Raw genomic sequence first — 19768 nt, forward strand, 5'->3', positions numbered from 1 at the left:
AGTCAGTGTAAATGGCTACTCTTTTTCCTTTTCTCAGCCCTAAAGCTCAAGTCAGGGCTATGAGCTCAGCTAATTGGGCTGAAGTAACTGGTGGCAAATGTTTAACACCTATGGTCTCAAAATTGGAGGGTACTGCATATCCAGTTCTTTTTCCATCCAAGACAAAGCTGTTTCCATCAGTGTACATGATGTCCTCAGGATTGGTCAGATTTTCTGACAATCCCTCTTGGGTTTTGTCCAGTGGTCCAAGGTTTCTAGGCAAGAGTGAAAGGGAAGAGAGCCCTCAGGGGTAAGCAGGAGGGTAGCTGGGTTAAGAACCTCACAAGGGGATATAGTCAGGCCTGGATTTTCCATCAGCACCACTTGATACCTGAGGATCCTTTGATCAGACATCCATAAATGGCCTCTCCCATTCAGGAGCTGTTTCACTTGGTGACTGGTAAAAATAGTTAGTTTGTCCTCAAAAGACTGTTTTAAAGCTTATTCTATCAGGACTCCAATAGCTGCAAACTTAAAAGTCAGGGAAAATCGGTGATGCCATCCAGCCATCTGATCCTCTGTCATGCACTTCTTCTCATGCCCCAATCCCTCCCAACATCAGGGTCTTTCCCAATGAGTCAACTCTTCACATAAAGTGGCCAAAGTACTGGAGTTTCAGCTTTAGCATCAGTCTTTCCAAAGAACACCCAGGGCTGATCTCCTTCAGAATGGATTTGTTGGATCTCCTTGCAGTCCAAGGGACTCTCAAGAATCTTCTCCAACACCACAGTTCAAAAACATCAATTCTTCAGCACTCAGCTTTCTTCACAGTCCAACTCTCACATCCATGCATGACCATTGGAAAAACCATAGCTTTGACGAGACGGACCTTTTTTGGCAAAGTAATATCTCTGCTTTTTAAAAATGCTATCTATATAGCTCATAGCTTTCCTTCCAAGGAAAAGCGTCTTTTAATTTCATGGCTGCAATCACCATCTACAGCGATTTTGGAATCCCCCAAAATAAAGTCTGACACTATTTCCACTGTTTCTCCATCTATTTTCCATAGAGTGATGGGACCAGATGCCATGATCTTCATTTTCTGAATGTTGAGCTTTAAGCCAACTTTTTCACTCTCCTCTTTCACTCTCATCAACAGGTTTTTTAGTTCCTCTTCACTTTCTGCCATAAGAGTGGTGTCATCTGCATATCTGAGGTTATTGATATATCTCCCAGCAATGTTGATTTCAGCTTGTGCTTCTTCCAGCCTAGCATTTCTCATGATGTACTCTGCATATAAGTTAAATAAGCAGAGTGACTGTAAATAAGTACAGCCTTGATGTATTCCTTTTCTTCTTTGGAACCAGTCTGTTGTTCTATGTCCAGTTTTAATTGTTGCTTCCATACCTGCATATAGGTTTCCCAAAAAGCAGGTCAGGTGGTCTGACATTTCCATCTCTTTCAGAATTTTCCACAGTTTATTGTGATCCACAGAGTCAAAGGCTTTGGCATAGTCAGTAAGTCAGAAATACATGTTTTTCTGGAACTCTCTTGCTTTTTCCATGATCTAGCAGATGTTGGCAATTTGATCTCTGTTCTTCTCCTTTTCTGAAACCAGCTTGAACATCTAGAATTTCATGGTTCATGTATTGCTGAAGCCTGGCTTGGAGAATTTTGAGCATTACTTTACTAGCATGTGAGATGAGTGCAATTGTGTGGTAGTTTAAGCATTCTTTGTCAATGCCTTTCTTTGGGATTGGAATGAAAACTGACCTTTTCCAGTCCTGTGGCCACTGCTGAGTTTTCCAAATTTGCTGGCATATTGAATGCAGCACTTTCACAGCATCATCTTTCAGGATTTGAAACAGCTCAACTGGAATTCCATCACCTGTGCTAGCTTTGTTCATAGTGATGCTTCTAAGGCCCACTTGACTTCACATTCCAGGATGTCTGGCTCTAGGTGAGTGATCACACCTTCGTGATTATCTGGGTCATGAAGATATTTTTTGTACAGTTCTTCCGTGTATTCTTGCCACCTCTTCTTAATATCTTCTGCTTTTGTTAGGTCCATACCATTTCTGTCCTTTATCAAGCCCATCTTTGCATGAAATATTCCCTTGGTATCTCTAATTTTCTTGAAGAGGTCTCGAGTCTTTCCCATTCTGTTGTTTTCCTCTATTTATTTGCATTGATCTCTGAAGAAGGCTTTCTTATCTCTCCTTGCTATTCTTTGGAACTCTGCATTCAGATGCTTATATCTTTCCTTTCTCCTTTGCTTTTTGCTTCTCTTCTTTTCACAGCTATTTGTAAGGCCTCCCCATCAGCCATTTTGCTTTTTTTCATTTCTTTTCCATGGGGATGGTCTTGATCCCTGTCTCCTGTACAATGTCATGAACCTCCATCCATAGTTCATCAGGCACTCTATCATATCTAGTCTCTTAAATCTATTTCTCACTTCCACTGTGTAATCATAAGAGATTTGATTTAGGTCTACCTGAATGGTCTAGTTGTTTTCCCTACTTTCTTCAATTCAGGTCTGAATTTGGCAATAAGGAGTTCATGATCCAAGCCACAGTCAGCTCCTCTCTTTTTTGTTGTTGTTGTTGACTGTATAGAGCTTCTCCATCTTTGGCTGCAAAGAATATAATCAATCTGATTTCAATGTTGACAGTCTGGTGATGTCCATGTGTAGAGTCTTCTCTTGTGTTTTTGGAAGAGGGTGTTTGCTATGACCAGTGCATTTTCCTGTCAAAACTCTATTAGTCTTTGCCCTGCTTCATTCCACACTCCAAGGCCAAATTTGCCTGTTACTCCAGGTGTTTCTTGACTTCCTACTTTTGCATTCCAGTCTCCTATAATGAAAAGGACATCTTTTTTGGGGTGTTAGTTCTGAATGGTCTTGTACGTCTTCATAGAAGCATTCCACTTCAGCTTCTTCAATGTCACTGGTTGGGGCATAGGCTTGGATTACCATGATATTGAATGGTTTGCCTTGGAGATGAACAGAGATCATTCTGTCGTTTTTGAGATTGCATCCAAGCACTGCATTTTGGACTCTTTTATTGACCATGATAGCTACTCCACTACCCCATAGGGAGAAAATATTTGCCTCACTCTTCCCCACCCCACCCACTATATGTGCCTCATCCAATCAACAAGTGACCCACAAGACCCCTATCCAAATCCTTGTACCATGGGTATAAAAGTGGACTAAGGACTTCTGTTCAACGTTGATTCTCCCTTGAGCTGGCACACTCTTCTAACAGTGTTTCCCACTCTGATAAACGTTATTCTCCTCTCATTTTGCCTCATGTCTGGAAATTCTTTTCCAACCCACACCCAGACCACAACATTAAGATTTTGTTAGCCATATGTCCCCCCAGCCATAGGATCAAGGACATCCTACCTTAACCCTGCCGGGAGCCAGCATGAGGAATGCCACCCATGACAAGGTCATGCGGCAGAGCTCTGATGGCAAGGCTAATCAGACCTCAGGTTTTCCCCCTGCAATTTCCTGAGCATCCACCCCCCAAAAATAAGAATCTGCCTGCTTTTCCACTCTTCTGACATTCTCTGGAAAAAGTCAATTCAGGGCTTTAGTCTTATGCATTTGAAAGAGTGTTTCAATCCAAAAACCCCTCTGATGGCTTTTTAGCCTGCCTGCAGGACTTGTACAGCTGCGTGTGTGATTATTTGAGGCCTCCTGACTGCAGGAGGCACAGGAAGCTTAAAACATCCTAGGAATGTAGGGGCTTCCAAGGAGTCAAAGTCACTAGAATAGGACTGATTAAAAGTTTCATTTGTTGAGCCAATACTTGCTGCCAAATTTTCATATCCTTTATTTTTAGATATAGTTGGTATATAGGAAAACAAGTAGTAGACCTGGTATTAGCAACATTAGATCTTTGAGTTAAGCACCTTCTTTGTTATAACCCACTGCACCTTTGTTCTATAGAGATGTAACTTTAGCGCTTTAAGGAGATGCAGATTAAAGAAAAACACTTAGGGGAAACAAAATTAACATTCATTAAGGAAGAGAGCCAAAAAGTATTAACAAGCCTCTTGGCCAAAAGATAATGTAAATCACCTGAGACCTTTTGTATACAAAAAGATATACAAAAAGAGTCTGGGCTGGTAACACTACATAATTTTGTATTACCCACTGATCTCTATGTATAATCAAAAGTATAAAAGGCCTTGAAGGACAATAGAAGGAGAGCCAGTCTCTGGACTGGTTTCCCCCGTGTCTCCTCTTTACTCTAATTTCAAGCTGAATTCCCATCTGGGACATGGAGGCTCACTCTGTCTACTTACTTGTCCCAGCTTTTAAGATCCGTAAGAGAGAGAGCCCAAGGTGGGGCACTCTCCGATATTCAAACGGTCACCGGCGGCCTAACGTAGATGGTGCAAGCTCCTTGTCTGGAACTTTATTGGTTTTCCATGTAACCCAAGTTAATCAGCCTCTTCTCTCCACTTAATCTTCCTACTACACTATTTCTTCCTAATCTAATCTTATATTAATAAATAAATAAGTTTTCCTCGCCGACTCCATCCACCCTTCGAATTCCCTGGATCCACCAGGGCTGGACCCCGGCATAACCCCTTAACAGGATCTTTTGAAATCTGAGACTGAGCCATGTGAGCTTTCTGCCAAGTTTGTTTTTGCTGTTCTGGTTTCCAGCACACTGGGCTTCCTGTCAGTTCCTCTGTGCTGCGTTTTCTTTGCGTGAAGCTTCCACCATGGGAGCTTTCACCAAGTTAGGCTTCTGCTATGCTTGGTCTCTGCCTCATGGGGGCCAGGCTGACATTGTTTCAGCCAGGTTAAATCTGAGAAACAGCACCAGAGATGTCAGGGGAGTGTGTAATTTCCTTGGTTCTGTCTTACCGCAGCAACAGTTAGAAGCGACAGATGGACCAGTGTTACAGCTCAGTATTATGTCAGTTACAGCTCAGTTTTATTTGTCAAGCAAAGGAAAATACATCGTCAAAGTGTGAGGGTGGATGAGAGGACAGGCCCACCCAAAACAAGCAAAGAGAAGAGAAGCCAGAGGCTCAATTTTGGCTCCTCTTTTTTTTTTTTTTTTTTTTTCACCTACCCCTGAATCTGCCCCATGTAAACTGTGCTAGCCAGGAGGGCTGTTTTCTTCACCTGAGGTTCTCACTCCCATCTTCAGACCTTCCTTTGACCTATTTTTGTGGGCTTTTTCCTTTCTTTGTCTTTTAGCCATTGCTATTTTTGACTCCTTTTTCCTACTCTAACTACTTAACAGGAGATTAAATATAACTGATAATGTACGTATTATCTCACATTATTTTTTGGTTACCTATTATTGTGCTTTGGAAGCTGAGTAAAAAAAAAGGCCAATAATGTTATTGAGAGCTAAAATAGTTTAATAAATAGTTGAGTCAACTTAAAAATAGACTTACAAATATTTAAAGATGTTCTTCTTATCTTAAATATATGTAATCCCTATGATCAATGTCTAGATAACAAAGAGATTTGTGTGGACAGGATGGTATATTGATCATCTTTGTATTCCCAGAAGTTAGCCAGTTCTGTTTGCATAATAGACATTCAGTATGTGTGAGGTCAGCTGAGTTGAAAAGCCACGTTCCCATGTGCACATATTGATGCATAAAGATGCCTTTAAAACATGAGATAGTTCAGAAACAAATTTAAACTTAGTCTGTGTGCTTTATGGCTCTAGATTTTGTTTTTTCCTTTTTTCTTTTTTAATGTTGTACAGTTTTTTACATGAAAAGTTTAAGGATTTAAATTTAAATCTTTGTTTACTCCATGGCTATCCCTCAAAATCGGACTGAACTGCTAAACTTTTAGCAGTGTGCGCTCTGCTTCTTGAGTAGTTTGTAAAGAATGGATATTCTAAGGCCATCCAAATTCCATTAAGTAAAGGAGAGGCCCAGAAATATGCCTTTGAGTCAAGTGCCCCCAGGTTATTATTTCACTGATAAATAAACACTGTTAGAGGATTAGCAGTGTCAGCTCCCTTAGATGGGGATCTAGCATTCTCTTGACATGGCTCTTAGTCATAGCAACTAACATCTGTGTGGAGCTGTAGGACGGTTTACTACAATTTAAATACATTATCCATAGATGAGAGATTTTTCATTAATAGCAAAGACATCTTTCTTTCATCTTTTCAGGTTAATTATAGTTAATAGTCTACAACCATAAGAAATAGGAATCTATTAGTAAGTAATCTATATCAGAAAGTGATATAAGAATCATATGGTAATAAGCAAGCCTCAAAATAAATATATAAGTTTTCCTAGTATTTTGTGAATTAGAAAGTAACTCAACTTCTATTGGTTAAATAAAATCCTATGTTTTCAGAGCCCTGAACTTCATTAACACATTAACTGAGGTTCTACAAAGTTTACAGCCTTTCTTCCTCACTAGGAGGCACTTTGAATTTGCTTACAATTCTCCAAGAGTGTAAAGTTGAGTTATGCATAATTTGCACATTTGTCTTGGGATATTTGAATCTCACTCTCTAGCAAATTTAGTTAATTCATTTTAGCTGTAGGGAGACAAAGCTTTTCTTAGTTTTTTTTTAATGCAGCTCTTTCTATCAAGCTAAGTTATAGATGAAAGAAATTGGTAAAACCTTTACTCTGTTGAAGTTTAATGGCAGATTTTTCTTTTGTTATATCACTGAAAAGTGAGCAGAATTCATATATTTCTCTATGTTCTCTTTATGCAAACATACAAAGTTGTTCTGATCCATTATGTCTACTAGTTTGGTTATATTTCACAATCTCAGTATATTTGTTATAAGTAACTATAAAGGTTTCAGCAAATCCTCTGAAATTGCTTAAGTGAATAACAACAACAATACATAGCAAATGCTTAGAATCTTTTGATTTATTAGATCAGAATCTCTGAAGAAATTTTCTCTCACAACAAGCTTGCCAACCTATCTAATAAACTAGATATCTAAATAAATTTTTCTTTTAAGTCCATTTAAATTATAAGGAATACTATTGAAACTGTAAAAATGTGTTTTGGGAGGCTCCAATTCTTTATGTTTCAGAGCAGAAAGAATTAAGCAAGAGGATCCTTAATAAGATGCAAGAATAGGACTCTTGTGAGGTTTATAAGAAGATGGGCAAGAGGGTGTTGTGCTGAGAACTTGGTGGGCTACTGTTTTATAACCAAAGGAGAGGTGGGGAGGAAGAAAAGACCACCTTCTTCCTCATTCTTGAGTAGACATCAAGCTTCCAACATCACCTCCTCCTCCACATCAGACAAGGGAGGGAGTTTTCTTGTCCCTACATGGTCAAATGGGGACTGTCATGGCACAATGCAAATGAGCAAAAAGGGGGTAACATACTAAAATATAGTAGATTATCTCAGGTTTCAGTATAATGTCATCTTTTCCTTATATTTTTGTTTTTAGTGTGTGCAGAAAAGCTTGTCCTAGGAATCATTAACTTACTGATCTTACTGAGCAGGGTGTGGGTTTCACTCCACTACTGTTTTATTCTTTTGGGCCATGTCTCATGCTTGCATTGTATGGTTTTGTTGCTAAGCAAGCCTGCTTGATTTTGTAGTTAAGCAAACCTGTTTTCCTGAGTGATCATTAGCTTACAGGATTTTTTTTTTTTTTTTTTTTTTACTTAAAACTCCCTAGTGGAATTAACTATTTAATCATCTATCTGGTCCCTTTCCTCTGCTCCAATCACTTTTATTTATAGACATGTATTTTTCTCAAAAAACAAACAAAAAAGGATAAAGCAAAATAAACTTATTTTGAAATGTGGGTATATTAAGTAAATTTTGACTGTTCTAGCTAATAAGGTTGTAGTTTAGTAAAATATTAATTTTTCCTACTCATCTTAGTGAAATAGACATATGTCTACCTTGAAGTAAGATCATAAGTGGTATCTTTCTCTTCTTCATTAAAAACAAAAAATGGTTATATGCTCTTAATAGCTGTCACTTTTGCTTTCTTTTATTTCATAGATCTGTACTTAAAAATTGCTCTTAAAATTTGTTATACTTATGCATTTTAAAATTAGTTTAATTTTTTGCCTTAAAATGTGTTATTAAAGTCATATATGAATTACTCTATTCATAGAGAAAAAAATTTACAGAGAATATAATTTAATCTTAGTATAAACAAAATTATTCTCAAATTAAGCATTTTATTTTTTAGAGAATTAATAAACATAATGCTGCCATGTGTAGTGGAAGAAGGAATTAAAATTTGTTACTTTTTCAATGTTATCCTAATACTTGTTTTCATCATGCCTTTGACTCTACTTTTGCTTTTCTGTCTTACACGTTTGTTTGGTTTTACATATGAACACAATCATAGAAATCAGAGAAAACCAGACATAAATTCAGACTTGATATTAATTAGTTGTTTCACTTTGAGCTATTTATTTAATTTCTCTGGGACTCATTTCTCTCTTCTATACAGTAGGAAAAATAATAATACATCTCTTACAGCATAGTGATAAAGTACTTAGAATTTGACAGATACTGAATGAATTTTAGATCTAATATTACATTTTTAATTGATTTTCAGTATGGCAAGATTATACCTAATTTAAGTGATGAATATAAAGCCTTTGTTTTATCCATTTGATTTCAATTGTCCTGTTAATAATCTCTAACAATGAATATTTTTCTCAAATGACACTAGGATAAGTGGTCATCATATTCTTTTTCCTTTATATTGTTATTCTCAGCCATCAAGACGGCCGGGGAGTGTCGATGATTATCACACTTAATTCTGTTTATTCTTATACTTCTTCCACCCTCCTAGAGAAGTGTTTAGACCTGCGTCTCCTCTACAGTTACTCTCCCACACACAAACGAGCACACATCAATCTACCCATCCATGTAGGACTCTGTCTACATGGATACATGACTCATGCTTCATATTTCAGTGCTCCTCAGACTATGTTGAATAAGATACATAAACTTAGACAGAATTAGATATACATTGATGATATTTGATATCCTTTGTACTGTGAACTAAAAGCAAAATATGCTAGTATTTACTACAGATTATTTTTTGGAAATATAAATACATCACTCTTTTTTCTCTTATAGACACCTATGAAAGAGACCTATATTCCTTGGTGCAATTTAATTTAAATAAGGTATGTATTCATTACAGATCATTTATATGCAATTGTGTTAAATAATATTTGAAGTTTTATGCCATATTTTGTATTTACATACTGTATATGTTATATAATATACCTATTTTCAAATATATGAATAAACAATCTGTATACTATGAAATATTGATACAGTTTGGTTAACAAATATATGCTTTCAAAACATTTAATGGGACTTCCCTGGTGGTTCAGTGGTAAAGAATGCAGGAGACATGGTTCAATACCTGGGTTGGGAAGACTCCCCTGAAGGAAGGCATGGCAACCCACTCCAGTATTCTTGCCTGGGAAATCACATGGACAGAGGAGCCTGGCAGGCTAAAGTCCATAAAGTCACAAAGACTCAGACATGACTTACCAACTAAACAACAACCACCAAAGATTTAATTGCTTTTGCTAAATGATTTCTTTTTCTTTGTCTTCATAGACCATCTTGACAAGCACTATACTGAAAAATGGTTACATAAACAGAAGTGAAATGAGGCTTGGATATATCCACATATGGGGGAAAGAAAAGATGCGTGTTAGTGAGGTTACTCTCACACATAACGGAAATAAAGAGTCTGTTAACTTTACTGAAGACCAAAACCTGGAGGTAATTGACAGAAAAAAAATGTTTCTTTTTAAAAGGAACTATTCAAAATATCTATGTGAACCTCTTACATTTTTAGATCTAAAAAAAAAAAAAAACCTATTACTCTACTTATTTTCATTAAACTTTCATACCTATTTCTATATTATCATCCTTGGTAACTTGTCATATAAATCAACCTAATGGAATCTATTTTATAATTGTTCTGACATAATCAAAACAAAATTAACATCTCTAAATTATTTTCATACCTTTGCGGTAAAGTGCCTCAAAACCTAGTACTTTTCTAAAACAAAATGCTCACATTTGAACATTTAATATGTCTTGGATGAATTATACTTGAAAGCCCTTTCAAAATGAATAGAATTATCTATTAACATCTATGAATAATATGGCATACAATACAAGGATATGATTCAAACATTAAATAGGGACTCAGGATTCTTATGTTAAAGTCCCTTTACTGCTAGTAATGAGCTTTTTACTTTGAGTAAATAATTTCAGTGCTTCTTTTTCTTTCCTATTAAATAAGAATATGCAAGTAAACAATCTCTTAAACTCTTTCTCATCCTAAATTCTACAAAAATAGATTTTAAAGAACATATATTTTAGAATCCATGAACTGTTTTGCTTGATCCAAGTTCAAGGCTACATCTAAACTGTTAAAACTTTGAGTGTGTGTACACATACCTGTTTTGTGTTTAAAGCTGAATGAAAACAACTGGCTTTTTAATCAACTGACCACTTCAGTGAACATAATTTACAAAACAGCTAGTTGTTTGGCTGACTACAGCTGAAAAAGAAAATAGTTGTGTCTTGGATACAATTTTAGGTTTTCATAAATTTTATAAGATGTGAGAGTTGAACAGCACCCGAAGTCATTTTGTCCTGTTGAAATTTAGCATCTATCCTATTATTACTGCTATTCTATAGGCAACCAGAATTTCCCCTTTCATATATGAGTCTTAATTACTACTTTGACATTAAATTTCTTTAAACTCTATCAAGTTTAAGAAATTAGAGTTTTATGTATTTTGTGTCCATCTATGGTAGAATAACAGAGAAGGCAATGGCACCCCACTCCAGTACTCTTACCTGGAAAATCTCATGGATGGAGGAGCCTGGTAGGCTGCAGTCCATGGGGTTGCTACTAGTCGGACACAACTGAGCGACTTCACTTTCACTTTTCACTTTCATGCACTGGAGAAGAACATGGCAACCCACTCCAGTGTTCTTGCCTGGAGAATCCCAGGGTCAGGGCAGCCTGGTGGGCTGCCGTCCATGGGGTCGCACAGAGCTGGACACAACTGAAGCGACTTAGCAGCAGCAGTAGCAGCGTGGTAGAATAAAAGTTGATAACTTAGCACCTCACCTCCATTTTTTTCTTCTTAAATTTTTACTGTTGTATAAAATTCTAAAGTATGGGAATCAGTGATTTAGTCCAGTAGTCTTATATGACAGTCTAGGAAACTGAGCTTGAAAGGGAAAATTAATTTCCCAAGAATAAACAGTCAATGATTATCCATCATAACAGAAATCAGCTTTTTTTTTTAACAACCCAGTTTTCAATGAAATTAGAGAATGATGGTTTCCCTTATTTATTTTCTTGTTATTTGTTTACTACAACAATGGTGAAAAATAAAGCTCACAACTTTTACTGTAAAACTAAATACAGTCAGTTAAGCAATGTCAAATAAGGTATTTTAACATATCAATTATTGTTTCAAGTTAATTTTGACCAAATACTTGACATTAAAAAAATCACTATTTATAAAGAAAAGTTCATTCCACTGATTTCAAACATTCACAAAGAATTTTAAGTATTAAGAGTAATTTTTTAATATTTTATAATCTCAATGATTCTAAAAGAAGATGTTAACTTTACAAAAAATTGGAGCTATCCCTTCTAAGTACATTTAAATAAAACAAATATTTATGAACACCTTCTGTTTTCTAAAGCTTTATAGATATATGGAAAAAGGAAGGAGTGATCAATTTCTTTCTCTTAGTGACCCTTGCCCATGGGTGTGGGAGTTACATACAAAAGATGATTTAATTGCTGTATCAGTGAAATTTTTAAAATATTTACTTAGCACAATTATGCCTAGTTGCCATCTATGCAGCTATGAGATGCATGGGTTGTTCTTCATGTTTGATATAAAAGAATTTTGTTAGTTTTTCTTATAAGATGGATCAGTTTCAAATTTTCCTGTTAGGTACTAAGAACATTATTTACCTGTTATGTTTTAAACTCTTCTACTATAAAGTGTGGGAAATTCTAAGGTGCTTTAATAAATAATAAATTGTATAATGTCCCTACATGCATACTTGGTATTTGGTTAGCAGTAAAGGAATGCTCATTTTCTTCTTCTCTTACATATTTGATGATTTAATCCCACTTTCTGAGCTAAAGGCCCTGAGAGTCATGTGAGTGTATCAGAGCAATGGAAGTCTAGTGAGTTCATTATATTACAGATGATTATTTAAGTACAGCTGCTTCATTAGTCACCTGCCCCCCTACTTAGTCCCATATGGTCTGATAAAGATTCTCTCCAGTGAAAGAAAGTAACATACATGTAATGAAATCATTGGCAATAAATTCAGCATAAAGCCCTTTGAGACTGATGCAAAAGAAAGCATATTACTAAAATCTAAATTCTGTGTGTAGATGACTGGATAATATTTGAGGGCAGAAAGCATACAGGTATATGTAATGCAATTATAATCAAGTATTTAAGAGTCACAGAGAAAGAGAAAAGTTGTAGAAATAAGAATAACTGGTGAATAGTCTCAGTTTCTGATTGTGTTTTGACAGCTCTCTGAGACTTATTTTCATTGTCTGTATAATGGGTGGGTTGGCTGGAAGTACTACTGAAATGGTTGCAAACTCTCTGATGTAAAAATTGACCAAAATGGGAAAGTAAAACAAGCTATAATGTGTTTACTTATAGAGCATTTATTTATGGAATTAGTTTTTGTTGAAAAACACCCCACAGTTCGGATTAAACAATTAATTACCCTTTTTTTTCTTTTTTAAGATATTAAATATTGATCTAACAGGGAATAATGTTACTCTAGATGAACCAATAGAAGTCAACTGGTCATGAAGATCACCGTCAGTCTGAATTGTCAAAGAGAAATTAACATCTGGATTTAAGTTTAACCACCATACTTATAGTTTACCTTCTTCACTTGTTTCTTGTATTGTGTAAAATATGATTTTAATAACATCTACCTAAAGTTATTGCAGAGTGTTCATCAATATTAATACTATTATATAATATTAACATGGTCTAGATTCAATTTTTAAATATATTTAGTAGAATTTAATGGTTCTAGTTGCTTTTACTCAGTATCAGCTGACTGTAATCTAATTACTAAATACATGTGTGTGTAACTAAGATATAATTAAAATAAGTGATTTTTAAATTAAGCAAAAATTTTGTAATTTTATATGACATTTTCTTCAATGTTTAGTAGATTTAAGTTACCACCAATTGTCATCAGATTTAATTATTTCTTATTCCGTGCATCTAATTAGAAAGCAAAAAATAAACTGTATATCAATGCAAATAATGTACATTTTTCTTTATTTTCCAAGAGGAAATTTTCTTAGTTTGGGTTCCTGTAAGAATTTACCATAGATTTTGTGGCTTAAACAATAAAAATGTATTTCTCACAGTTTTGGGAAGTTTGAGATCAAGGCACGAGCAGATTTGGTGTCTGGTGAGGGCCCTCTTTCTGCTTTGCAGACAGCCAGTTTCTCCTTGTGTCCCCACATAGCAGAAAGCAAAGAAAAAGGACCTGAGCTCTCAACATCTCTTCTTATTGGACACTATTTCCATTAAAGAGGTCTCCACCCACATGACTGCATATGTCTCAAAGGAGTCATCTCCAGATACCAACTTGTCAGAAATTAGAGGTTCAACATATGAATTTGGGGGAGGGGGACACAAGCTTCAGGCCAGAGTAGAAATCCAAATTTCTTCCTCTAGCTTTCCTTTATGAATAGGAGAAAAAAAAATACTATCTATTTATTTAATTAGGTGAATAAATTACCTTAGCTCATTCATTCTGGTTGAATGACTCTCTAAGTCATGATTTAAAATAATATTCATTGGTATTTTTTAACACTTAGGTTTCTTTGAATCTACTCAACCAACTAATATTCTGGAACAATTTACTTTTTCCTAATTAAAAAATTTTGAATGTTGTTATAGTTGAAATATTTAACAGAATTCATAACTCAGAATAGCTCAGTCACATGCTCAGTTGTGTCTAACTCTTTGCAACCCCATGGATGGTGTCCCACCAGGCTCCTCTGTCCATGGAGTTTTTCAGTCAATAATAGAATGGGTTGCCATTTCCTACTCCAGAAGATCTTCCCAACCCAGGGACTGAATCCACATCTCTTGTGTCTCCTGCATTGGCAGGTGGATTCTTTACCACTGAGCCACCAAGGAAGCCCCCATGTTACACTTGATCTTAGCCAAAAGGCTCAGAATACAAGGATGCCATAATGATAATGATGGCTATAATTCAAAACACAAGAAATAAGTGTTGGAGAGGATGTTGATAAAAGGAAACTTTGATAGACCTTTGGTTGGTGGGGGATAAATTAGAAAAAAGTACATACATACAATTTTGAATAAATGTAAAGAAAGTGGTTTTTTATCACATAGATTTGAGAAAGTCATTCTAGATGAAAAGAAATACAAGATTAAGGAAGGAGCAAGCTAACTGGTACCAAGATCTCTGCAGGGAACAAAATATACTTATATACTTAGTCTAACTGAAGTTACTATTCTTATTAACTTACATCAAAGGTATGAGAGCAACTGCACATTACATACAGAGAACTCTCCCTGGGAGATCTTCTGGTTCAACTAGGTAGGAAATGTTGAGACATCTTTTGAGCAGTTGAAGGATTGCAGAGGAGATTGTGGTGTTTTTATCTTTTGTCATTATAAATTTTTATGAATACAAGTTTCAAATTGATACAGTTTGCATAAATTAGGGGAAATGAAATATTATGTTACTACCCTATATATGTTGTACTTTTCCAGATAGCAACTTTTAGACTCCAGAGCTTGAACCTAGTCTCAAACCAATCAAAAAACAAATCTCACATTCTCTCTTGAGAGCATGTATTGTATCTTATGGTTACTGAGTACTACAGATTGTGGTTTTCCAAAAGAAATCTTTTTCTCTTCTCAAAATTTAAATATTTATCTTCTTATAATTTATTTAAATGAAATTGTTGGATAAATTATTTGAAGTTTATTCTTTTATAAAATTCATTTTCTTCTGCTTCTTGTCTATTTGTATAGCTCCTTGTTATATTTTTATGTATTTCAGTAATTCTGGACACTATCTGAATAGTTGGATGTAAATTTTTTATCTTTTTAAACTTGACATATCATATAGGACTTGAAATTATCGGCCATTTGATCAAATAGCTATTTCCTTTATTACCCAGGTCTTCCACATTTTGTTCCTGATGTATGTTACTGCCATATCTGGCTAAGCTTTTTCTCTTATAATATATGTATTTCATCTCTTAATGTCATTTTAGTAAACATTTTAAAGATCTTTGATATAATTTTGTGTTTACTATGGATATGAAAATTGCTTCACTTTTTAAATGAATGCTAATAATATGTAGTGACTAGATGTCATTTTATTTTAAAATGAGATTACAATAAAATAGGTTAATTGGAAAAAAACCAAATCTATTACTTTATTTTAGTCCTTTCATCACTGTGAATTTTATAACATTATCAACTAGTATTTCATTTCTCAACACTGAGTTTGGGAAAAAAAAATTAGCTCATGTAGGTGAAATCCTTACTTGAAACATCTGATATGATATAATATTCAAAGAAGTCACCGTGTATGAATTGAGAAAAATAATTATCTAGAAGTACAATAAGATTAAATAGTATTGAATCAAAACATTTACTCTTAAATTTCATCTGATGTGATAGTTTAAATGTGAAAGCTATTATCAATACACAGATGCTATAGTAAGACAAATTTTAAGAATTTGGAAGTAAGATGTCTCTAAAAACAACATGCAATGGTTCAGAGCAGAAATATGTAAATTAACTTTAGAGGCATTCCATATCCCTCAAAGGCTCCCTACATCCTTTTCCCTTCACAGGTATTTACTCCTCTACCTCCTACTCATTCTCTGGGCCATTTCAGCTTCACAGTCAGTTAATGACCAGATCCTTCTACTGCTCAGAATATTCCCTCAGCACATTTTGCTATCCTTAGTGGAAGCTTGACTTCCCCCTTGGCACTGCTTCTCTAGTGCTTTATTGCTTCAGCCTTCAGCAATCTGAACCTCCAGGCCAGATCTCCATGTGAGCTTCACACCTGTGTATGCAACTCTTTTCAGTAGTTCTTTGGACATCTCACAAGCAGCACAAAGGTGAACTTTTCATATCTGAATTCACGATCTTCCCCAACTTTGCAACTCCATTTTAATTGCCAAACTAGCTCTTCATCCACTCCTTTTCACTTCAGAAAATGGCCACACAATTCACCCAGTATTTCATACCAAAATTAGGAGGTCATCTTTGGCAGTGATTTCTTCTTAATATCCCAGAACTAACATGTCCCCAAATTCTGTAGATTCTAGGTCCTATATTTTTCTTTCAACTTTTTATCTCTCTAGCTCCTGACATAGTACGAGTCATTTTTATGGCTCATCTGGAATGCCATAATAGCCCATTAATTACTCTATCTTCCTCAGTTTCCTCAATTCTTGCCTCCCCCTCCACCCCATTCTCATTACAAAAGCCAACATGTTTAATAAACAACTGCAATTACATTGCCATCACACTTGCTCATCAATGGCTTTCCTTTTCTCTTAGGGTGGAAATAAACCGTCGCATGAGCCTTCTTGATATGGTATAGTTCTGGTTCTTCATACTCACCTGGTGTCATACTATCCTTCACTTTCCCTGCTTCAATTATACATATCTTTTTTGTGTTTCTAGAAATGCTTTGCTTCTTCCAACTTGAGACATTTGAACATATTCTTCCATGGGACTCCCCCAACACACACACCATGGGGCACAGCATGCAGTATCTCCATGGAGTAAGAAATGACAACCCAGTCGAGTATTCAACCACTAAAAATTCCATGGACAGAGGAGTTTGGCAGGCTATAGTCAGAGAAGGCAATGGCACCCCGCTCCAGTACTCTTGCCTGGAAAACCCCATGGATGGCGGAGCCTGGTAGGCTGCAGTCAATGGGATCGCAAAGAGTCGGACACGACTGAGAGACTTCACTTTCACTTTTCACTTTCATGCATTGGAGAAGGAAATGGCAACCCACTCCAGTGTTCTTGCCTGGAGAATCCCAGGGAGGGGAAGCCTGGTGGGCTTCCATCTATGGGGTCGCACTGAGTCAGACACGACTGAAGTGACTTAGCATAGTCTATGAGGACACAAACAGTCGGATACAACGGAGGGACAACATGGGTGGGCATGCAATATTTCAGTTCCCTGGCCAGGGAACAAGCCCAAGCCCCTTACAGTAAAGTCTTAACCACTGGACAACCAGGGAAGTCCCTCTATGGGCAGTTATTGTTTTCTATGTGTAATAGCACATCTGATTCCCTCACTTCCTTTAGATGCTTGATAGTGGTTGCCTTCTCAATGAGGTCATCCCTGACCACACTGTTTTACTTCCTACCCACCTTCAATGGTTCATTTTTAGCACTTTCTACCATAAAACACACTATAATGTTTATTCGTGTATTTGTCTACCTGTTTGTCTACCTGCCCCCAGAATGTGAGCTCTTTGATGCCCAACTCCTAGAAAAGCACATGCCAATGAATAGATAATAAATATTTTTGGAGAAAATATTAATTCACCTTCTTTAACTCTCCTGAAAACACAACATTTATATAATTGTTTCTATTTTTTTAAATGAGGAATCTGACTGTTAAGGTCAGCCAGAATGAAAGTGGCAGAATGGTGGTGATTTTCATCTCAGCTATTTTGGCTGTAAGGTATTCTGGTTTGATACTCTCACATGCATTTGCTTGAATCAGGAGTGGCAGAAAAGAAGGTGTTTCCTCCAAAAGAATGGTTACTATTTTCCGTAGATTCATTATTTCTATTTTAACTGATGTCTATTAGGAGGAAACAGCAATCAGTATTACTTACCTTGGCACTAATGGGTTTCTGCATACAATTAGACATATCTGTGGTAAAATTTAGCCAACCCAAGGAGCATTCTCACCCTCTGAAACATCAAAACGCAGAAAACATTTGCATTTGACATGCTGAAAATATGGATATTTCCTTTTTTCAGTTCAACACATTCTAATAGGTGTAAATTGGTTTAAAACAAAACTCAGAAATGTGTTTTATTTCTTCAAATACTGTTAATTTTTTAAACAGATATTTTCGTAACAGAAACACAAATTTCCTTGATAGGAACAATGTCATGAAATGAAAACTTTGGAAACTGCATTTTATATACAATATTTACAATATTGAAGTTCTAACAAAACACTGCCACAGTTATCATCACAGCAATTACCATAGCAAATACATTTTTTGGGGGGGCGGGACTTGGCATTTTTGCTCAAAGACCATAGTAATCAGATAGAGGAAAACAATAGAATGGGAAAGACTAGAGATCTCTTCAAGAAAATTAGAGATACCAAGGGAACATTTCATTCAAAGATGGACTCAATAAAGGACAGAAATAGTATGGACCTAACAGAAGCAGAAGATACTAAGAAGAGGTGGCAAAAATACACAGAAGAACTGTTTAAAAAAAAAAATCTTCATGACCCAGATAATGATTGTGTGATTACTCACACTCACCTAGAGCCAGACATCCTGGAATGTGAAGTCAAGTGGACCTTAGGAAGCATCACTAAACAAAGCTAGCAGAGGTGATAGAATACCAGTTGAGCTATTTCAAATTCTGAAAGATGAAGCTGTGAAAGTGCTGCACTCAATATGCCAGCAAATTTGGAAAACTGAGCGCTGGCCACAGGACTGGAAAAGGTCAGTTTTCATTCCAATCCCAAAGAAAGACAATGCCAAAGAATGCTCAAACTACTGCACAATTGCAGTCATCTCACATGCTAATAAAGTGTTGCTCAAAATTCTATAAGCCAGTGTTTAGCAACATGTGAACCATGAATTTCCAGATTATTAAGCTGGTTTTAGAAAAGGCAGAGGAATCAGATCAAATTGCCAACATCTGCTGGATCATTGAGAAAGCAAGAGAGTTCCAGAAAAACATCTATTTCTGCTTTATTGACTATGCCGAAGACTTTGCCTGTGTGGATCACCACAAACTGTGGAAAAGTCTTAAAGAGATGGGAATACCAGACTGCCTGACCTACCTTTGAGAAACATATATGCAGGTCAGGAAGCAACAGTTAGAACTGGACATGAAACAATAGACTGGTTCCAAATAGGAAAAGGAGTACGTCAAGGCTGTATATTGTCACCCTGCTTATTTAACTTCTATGCAGAGTACATCATGAGAAACGCTGGGCTGGACGAAGCACAAGCTGGAATCAAGATTGTTGGGAGAAATATCAATAACTTCACGTATGCAGATGATATCACCCTTATGGTAGAAAGTAAAGAAGACCTAAAGAGCCTCTTAATGAAAGTGAAAGAGGAGAGTGAAAAAGTTGGCCTAAAGCTCAACATTCAGAAAACTAAGATAATGGCATCTGGTCCCATCAATTCATAGAAAATAGATAGGAAACTAGCTGACTTTATTTTGGGGCTCCAAAATCACTGCAGATGGTGATTGCAGCCATGAAATTAAAAGACACTTACTCCTTGAAAGGAAAATTATGACCAACCTAGACAGCATATTGAAAAACAGAGACATTACTTTGCCAACAAAGGTCTATCTAATAAAGGCTATGGTTTTCCCAGTGGTCATGTATGGATGTGAGAGTTGGAATATAAAGAAAGCTGAGCACCAAAGAATTGATGCTTTAGAACTGTGGTGTTGGAGAAGACGCTTGAGAGTCCCTTGAACTGCA

General features: G+C 36.1%; 1 protein-coding gene across 1 annotated transcript in view; it reads left to right on the forward strand.

Annotated features, from left to right (window-relative positions):
- The window catches only part of SI (sucrase-isomaltase), a 108998-nt gene extending 96167 nt beyond the window's left edge, over positions 1 to 12831 (forward strand). Inside the window, exons 45-47 of the mRNA XM_018053782.1 lie at positions 9065 to 9114; positions 9560 to 9727; positions 12763 to 12831. Of these exons, the coding sequence (XP_017909271.1) occupies positions 9065 to 9114; positions 9560 to 9727; positions 12763 to 12831 (287 nt within the window). The remainder of the gene's footprint in view (positions 1 to 9064; positions 9115 to 9559; positions 9728 to 12762) is intronic.

This window comes from Capra hircus, chromosome 1 (assembly GCF_001704415.2).
Source record: "Capra hircus breed San Clemente chromosome 1, ASM170441v1, whole genome shotgun sequence".
In the NCBI taxonomy this organism is placed as follows: domain Eukaryota; kingdom Metazoa; phylum Chordata; class Mammalia; order Artiodactyla; family Bovidae; genus Capra; species Capra hircus.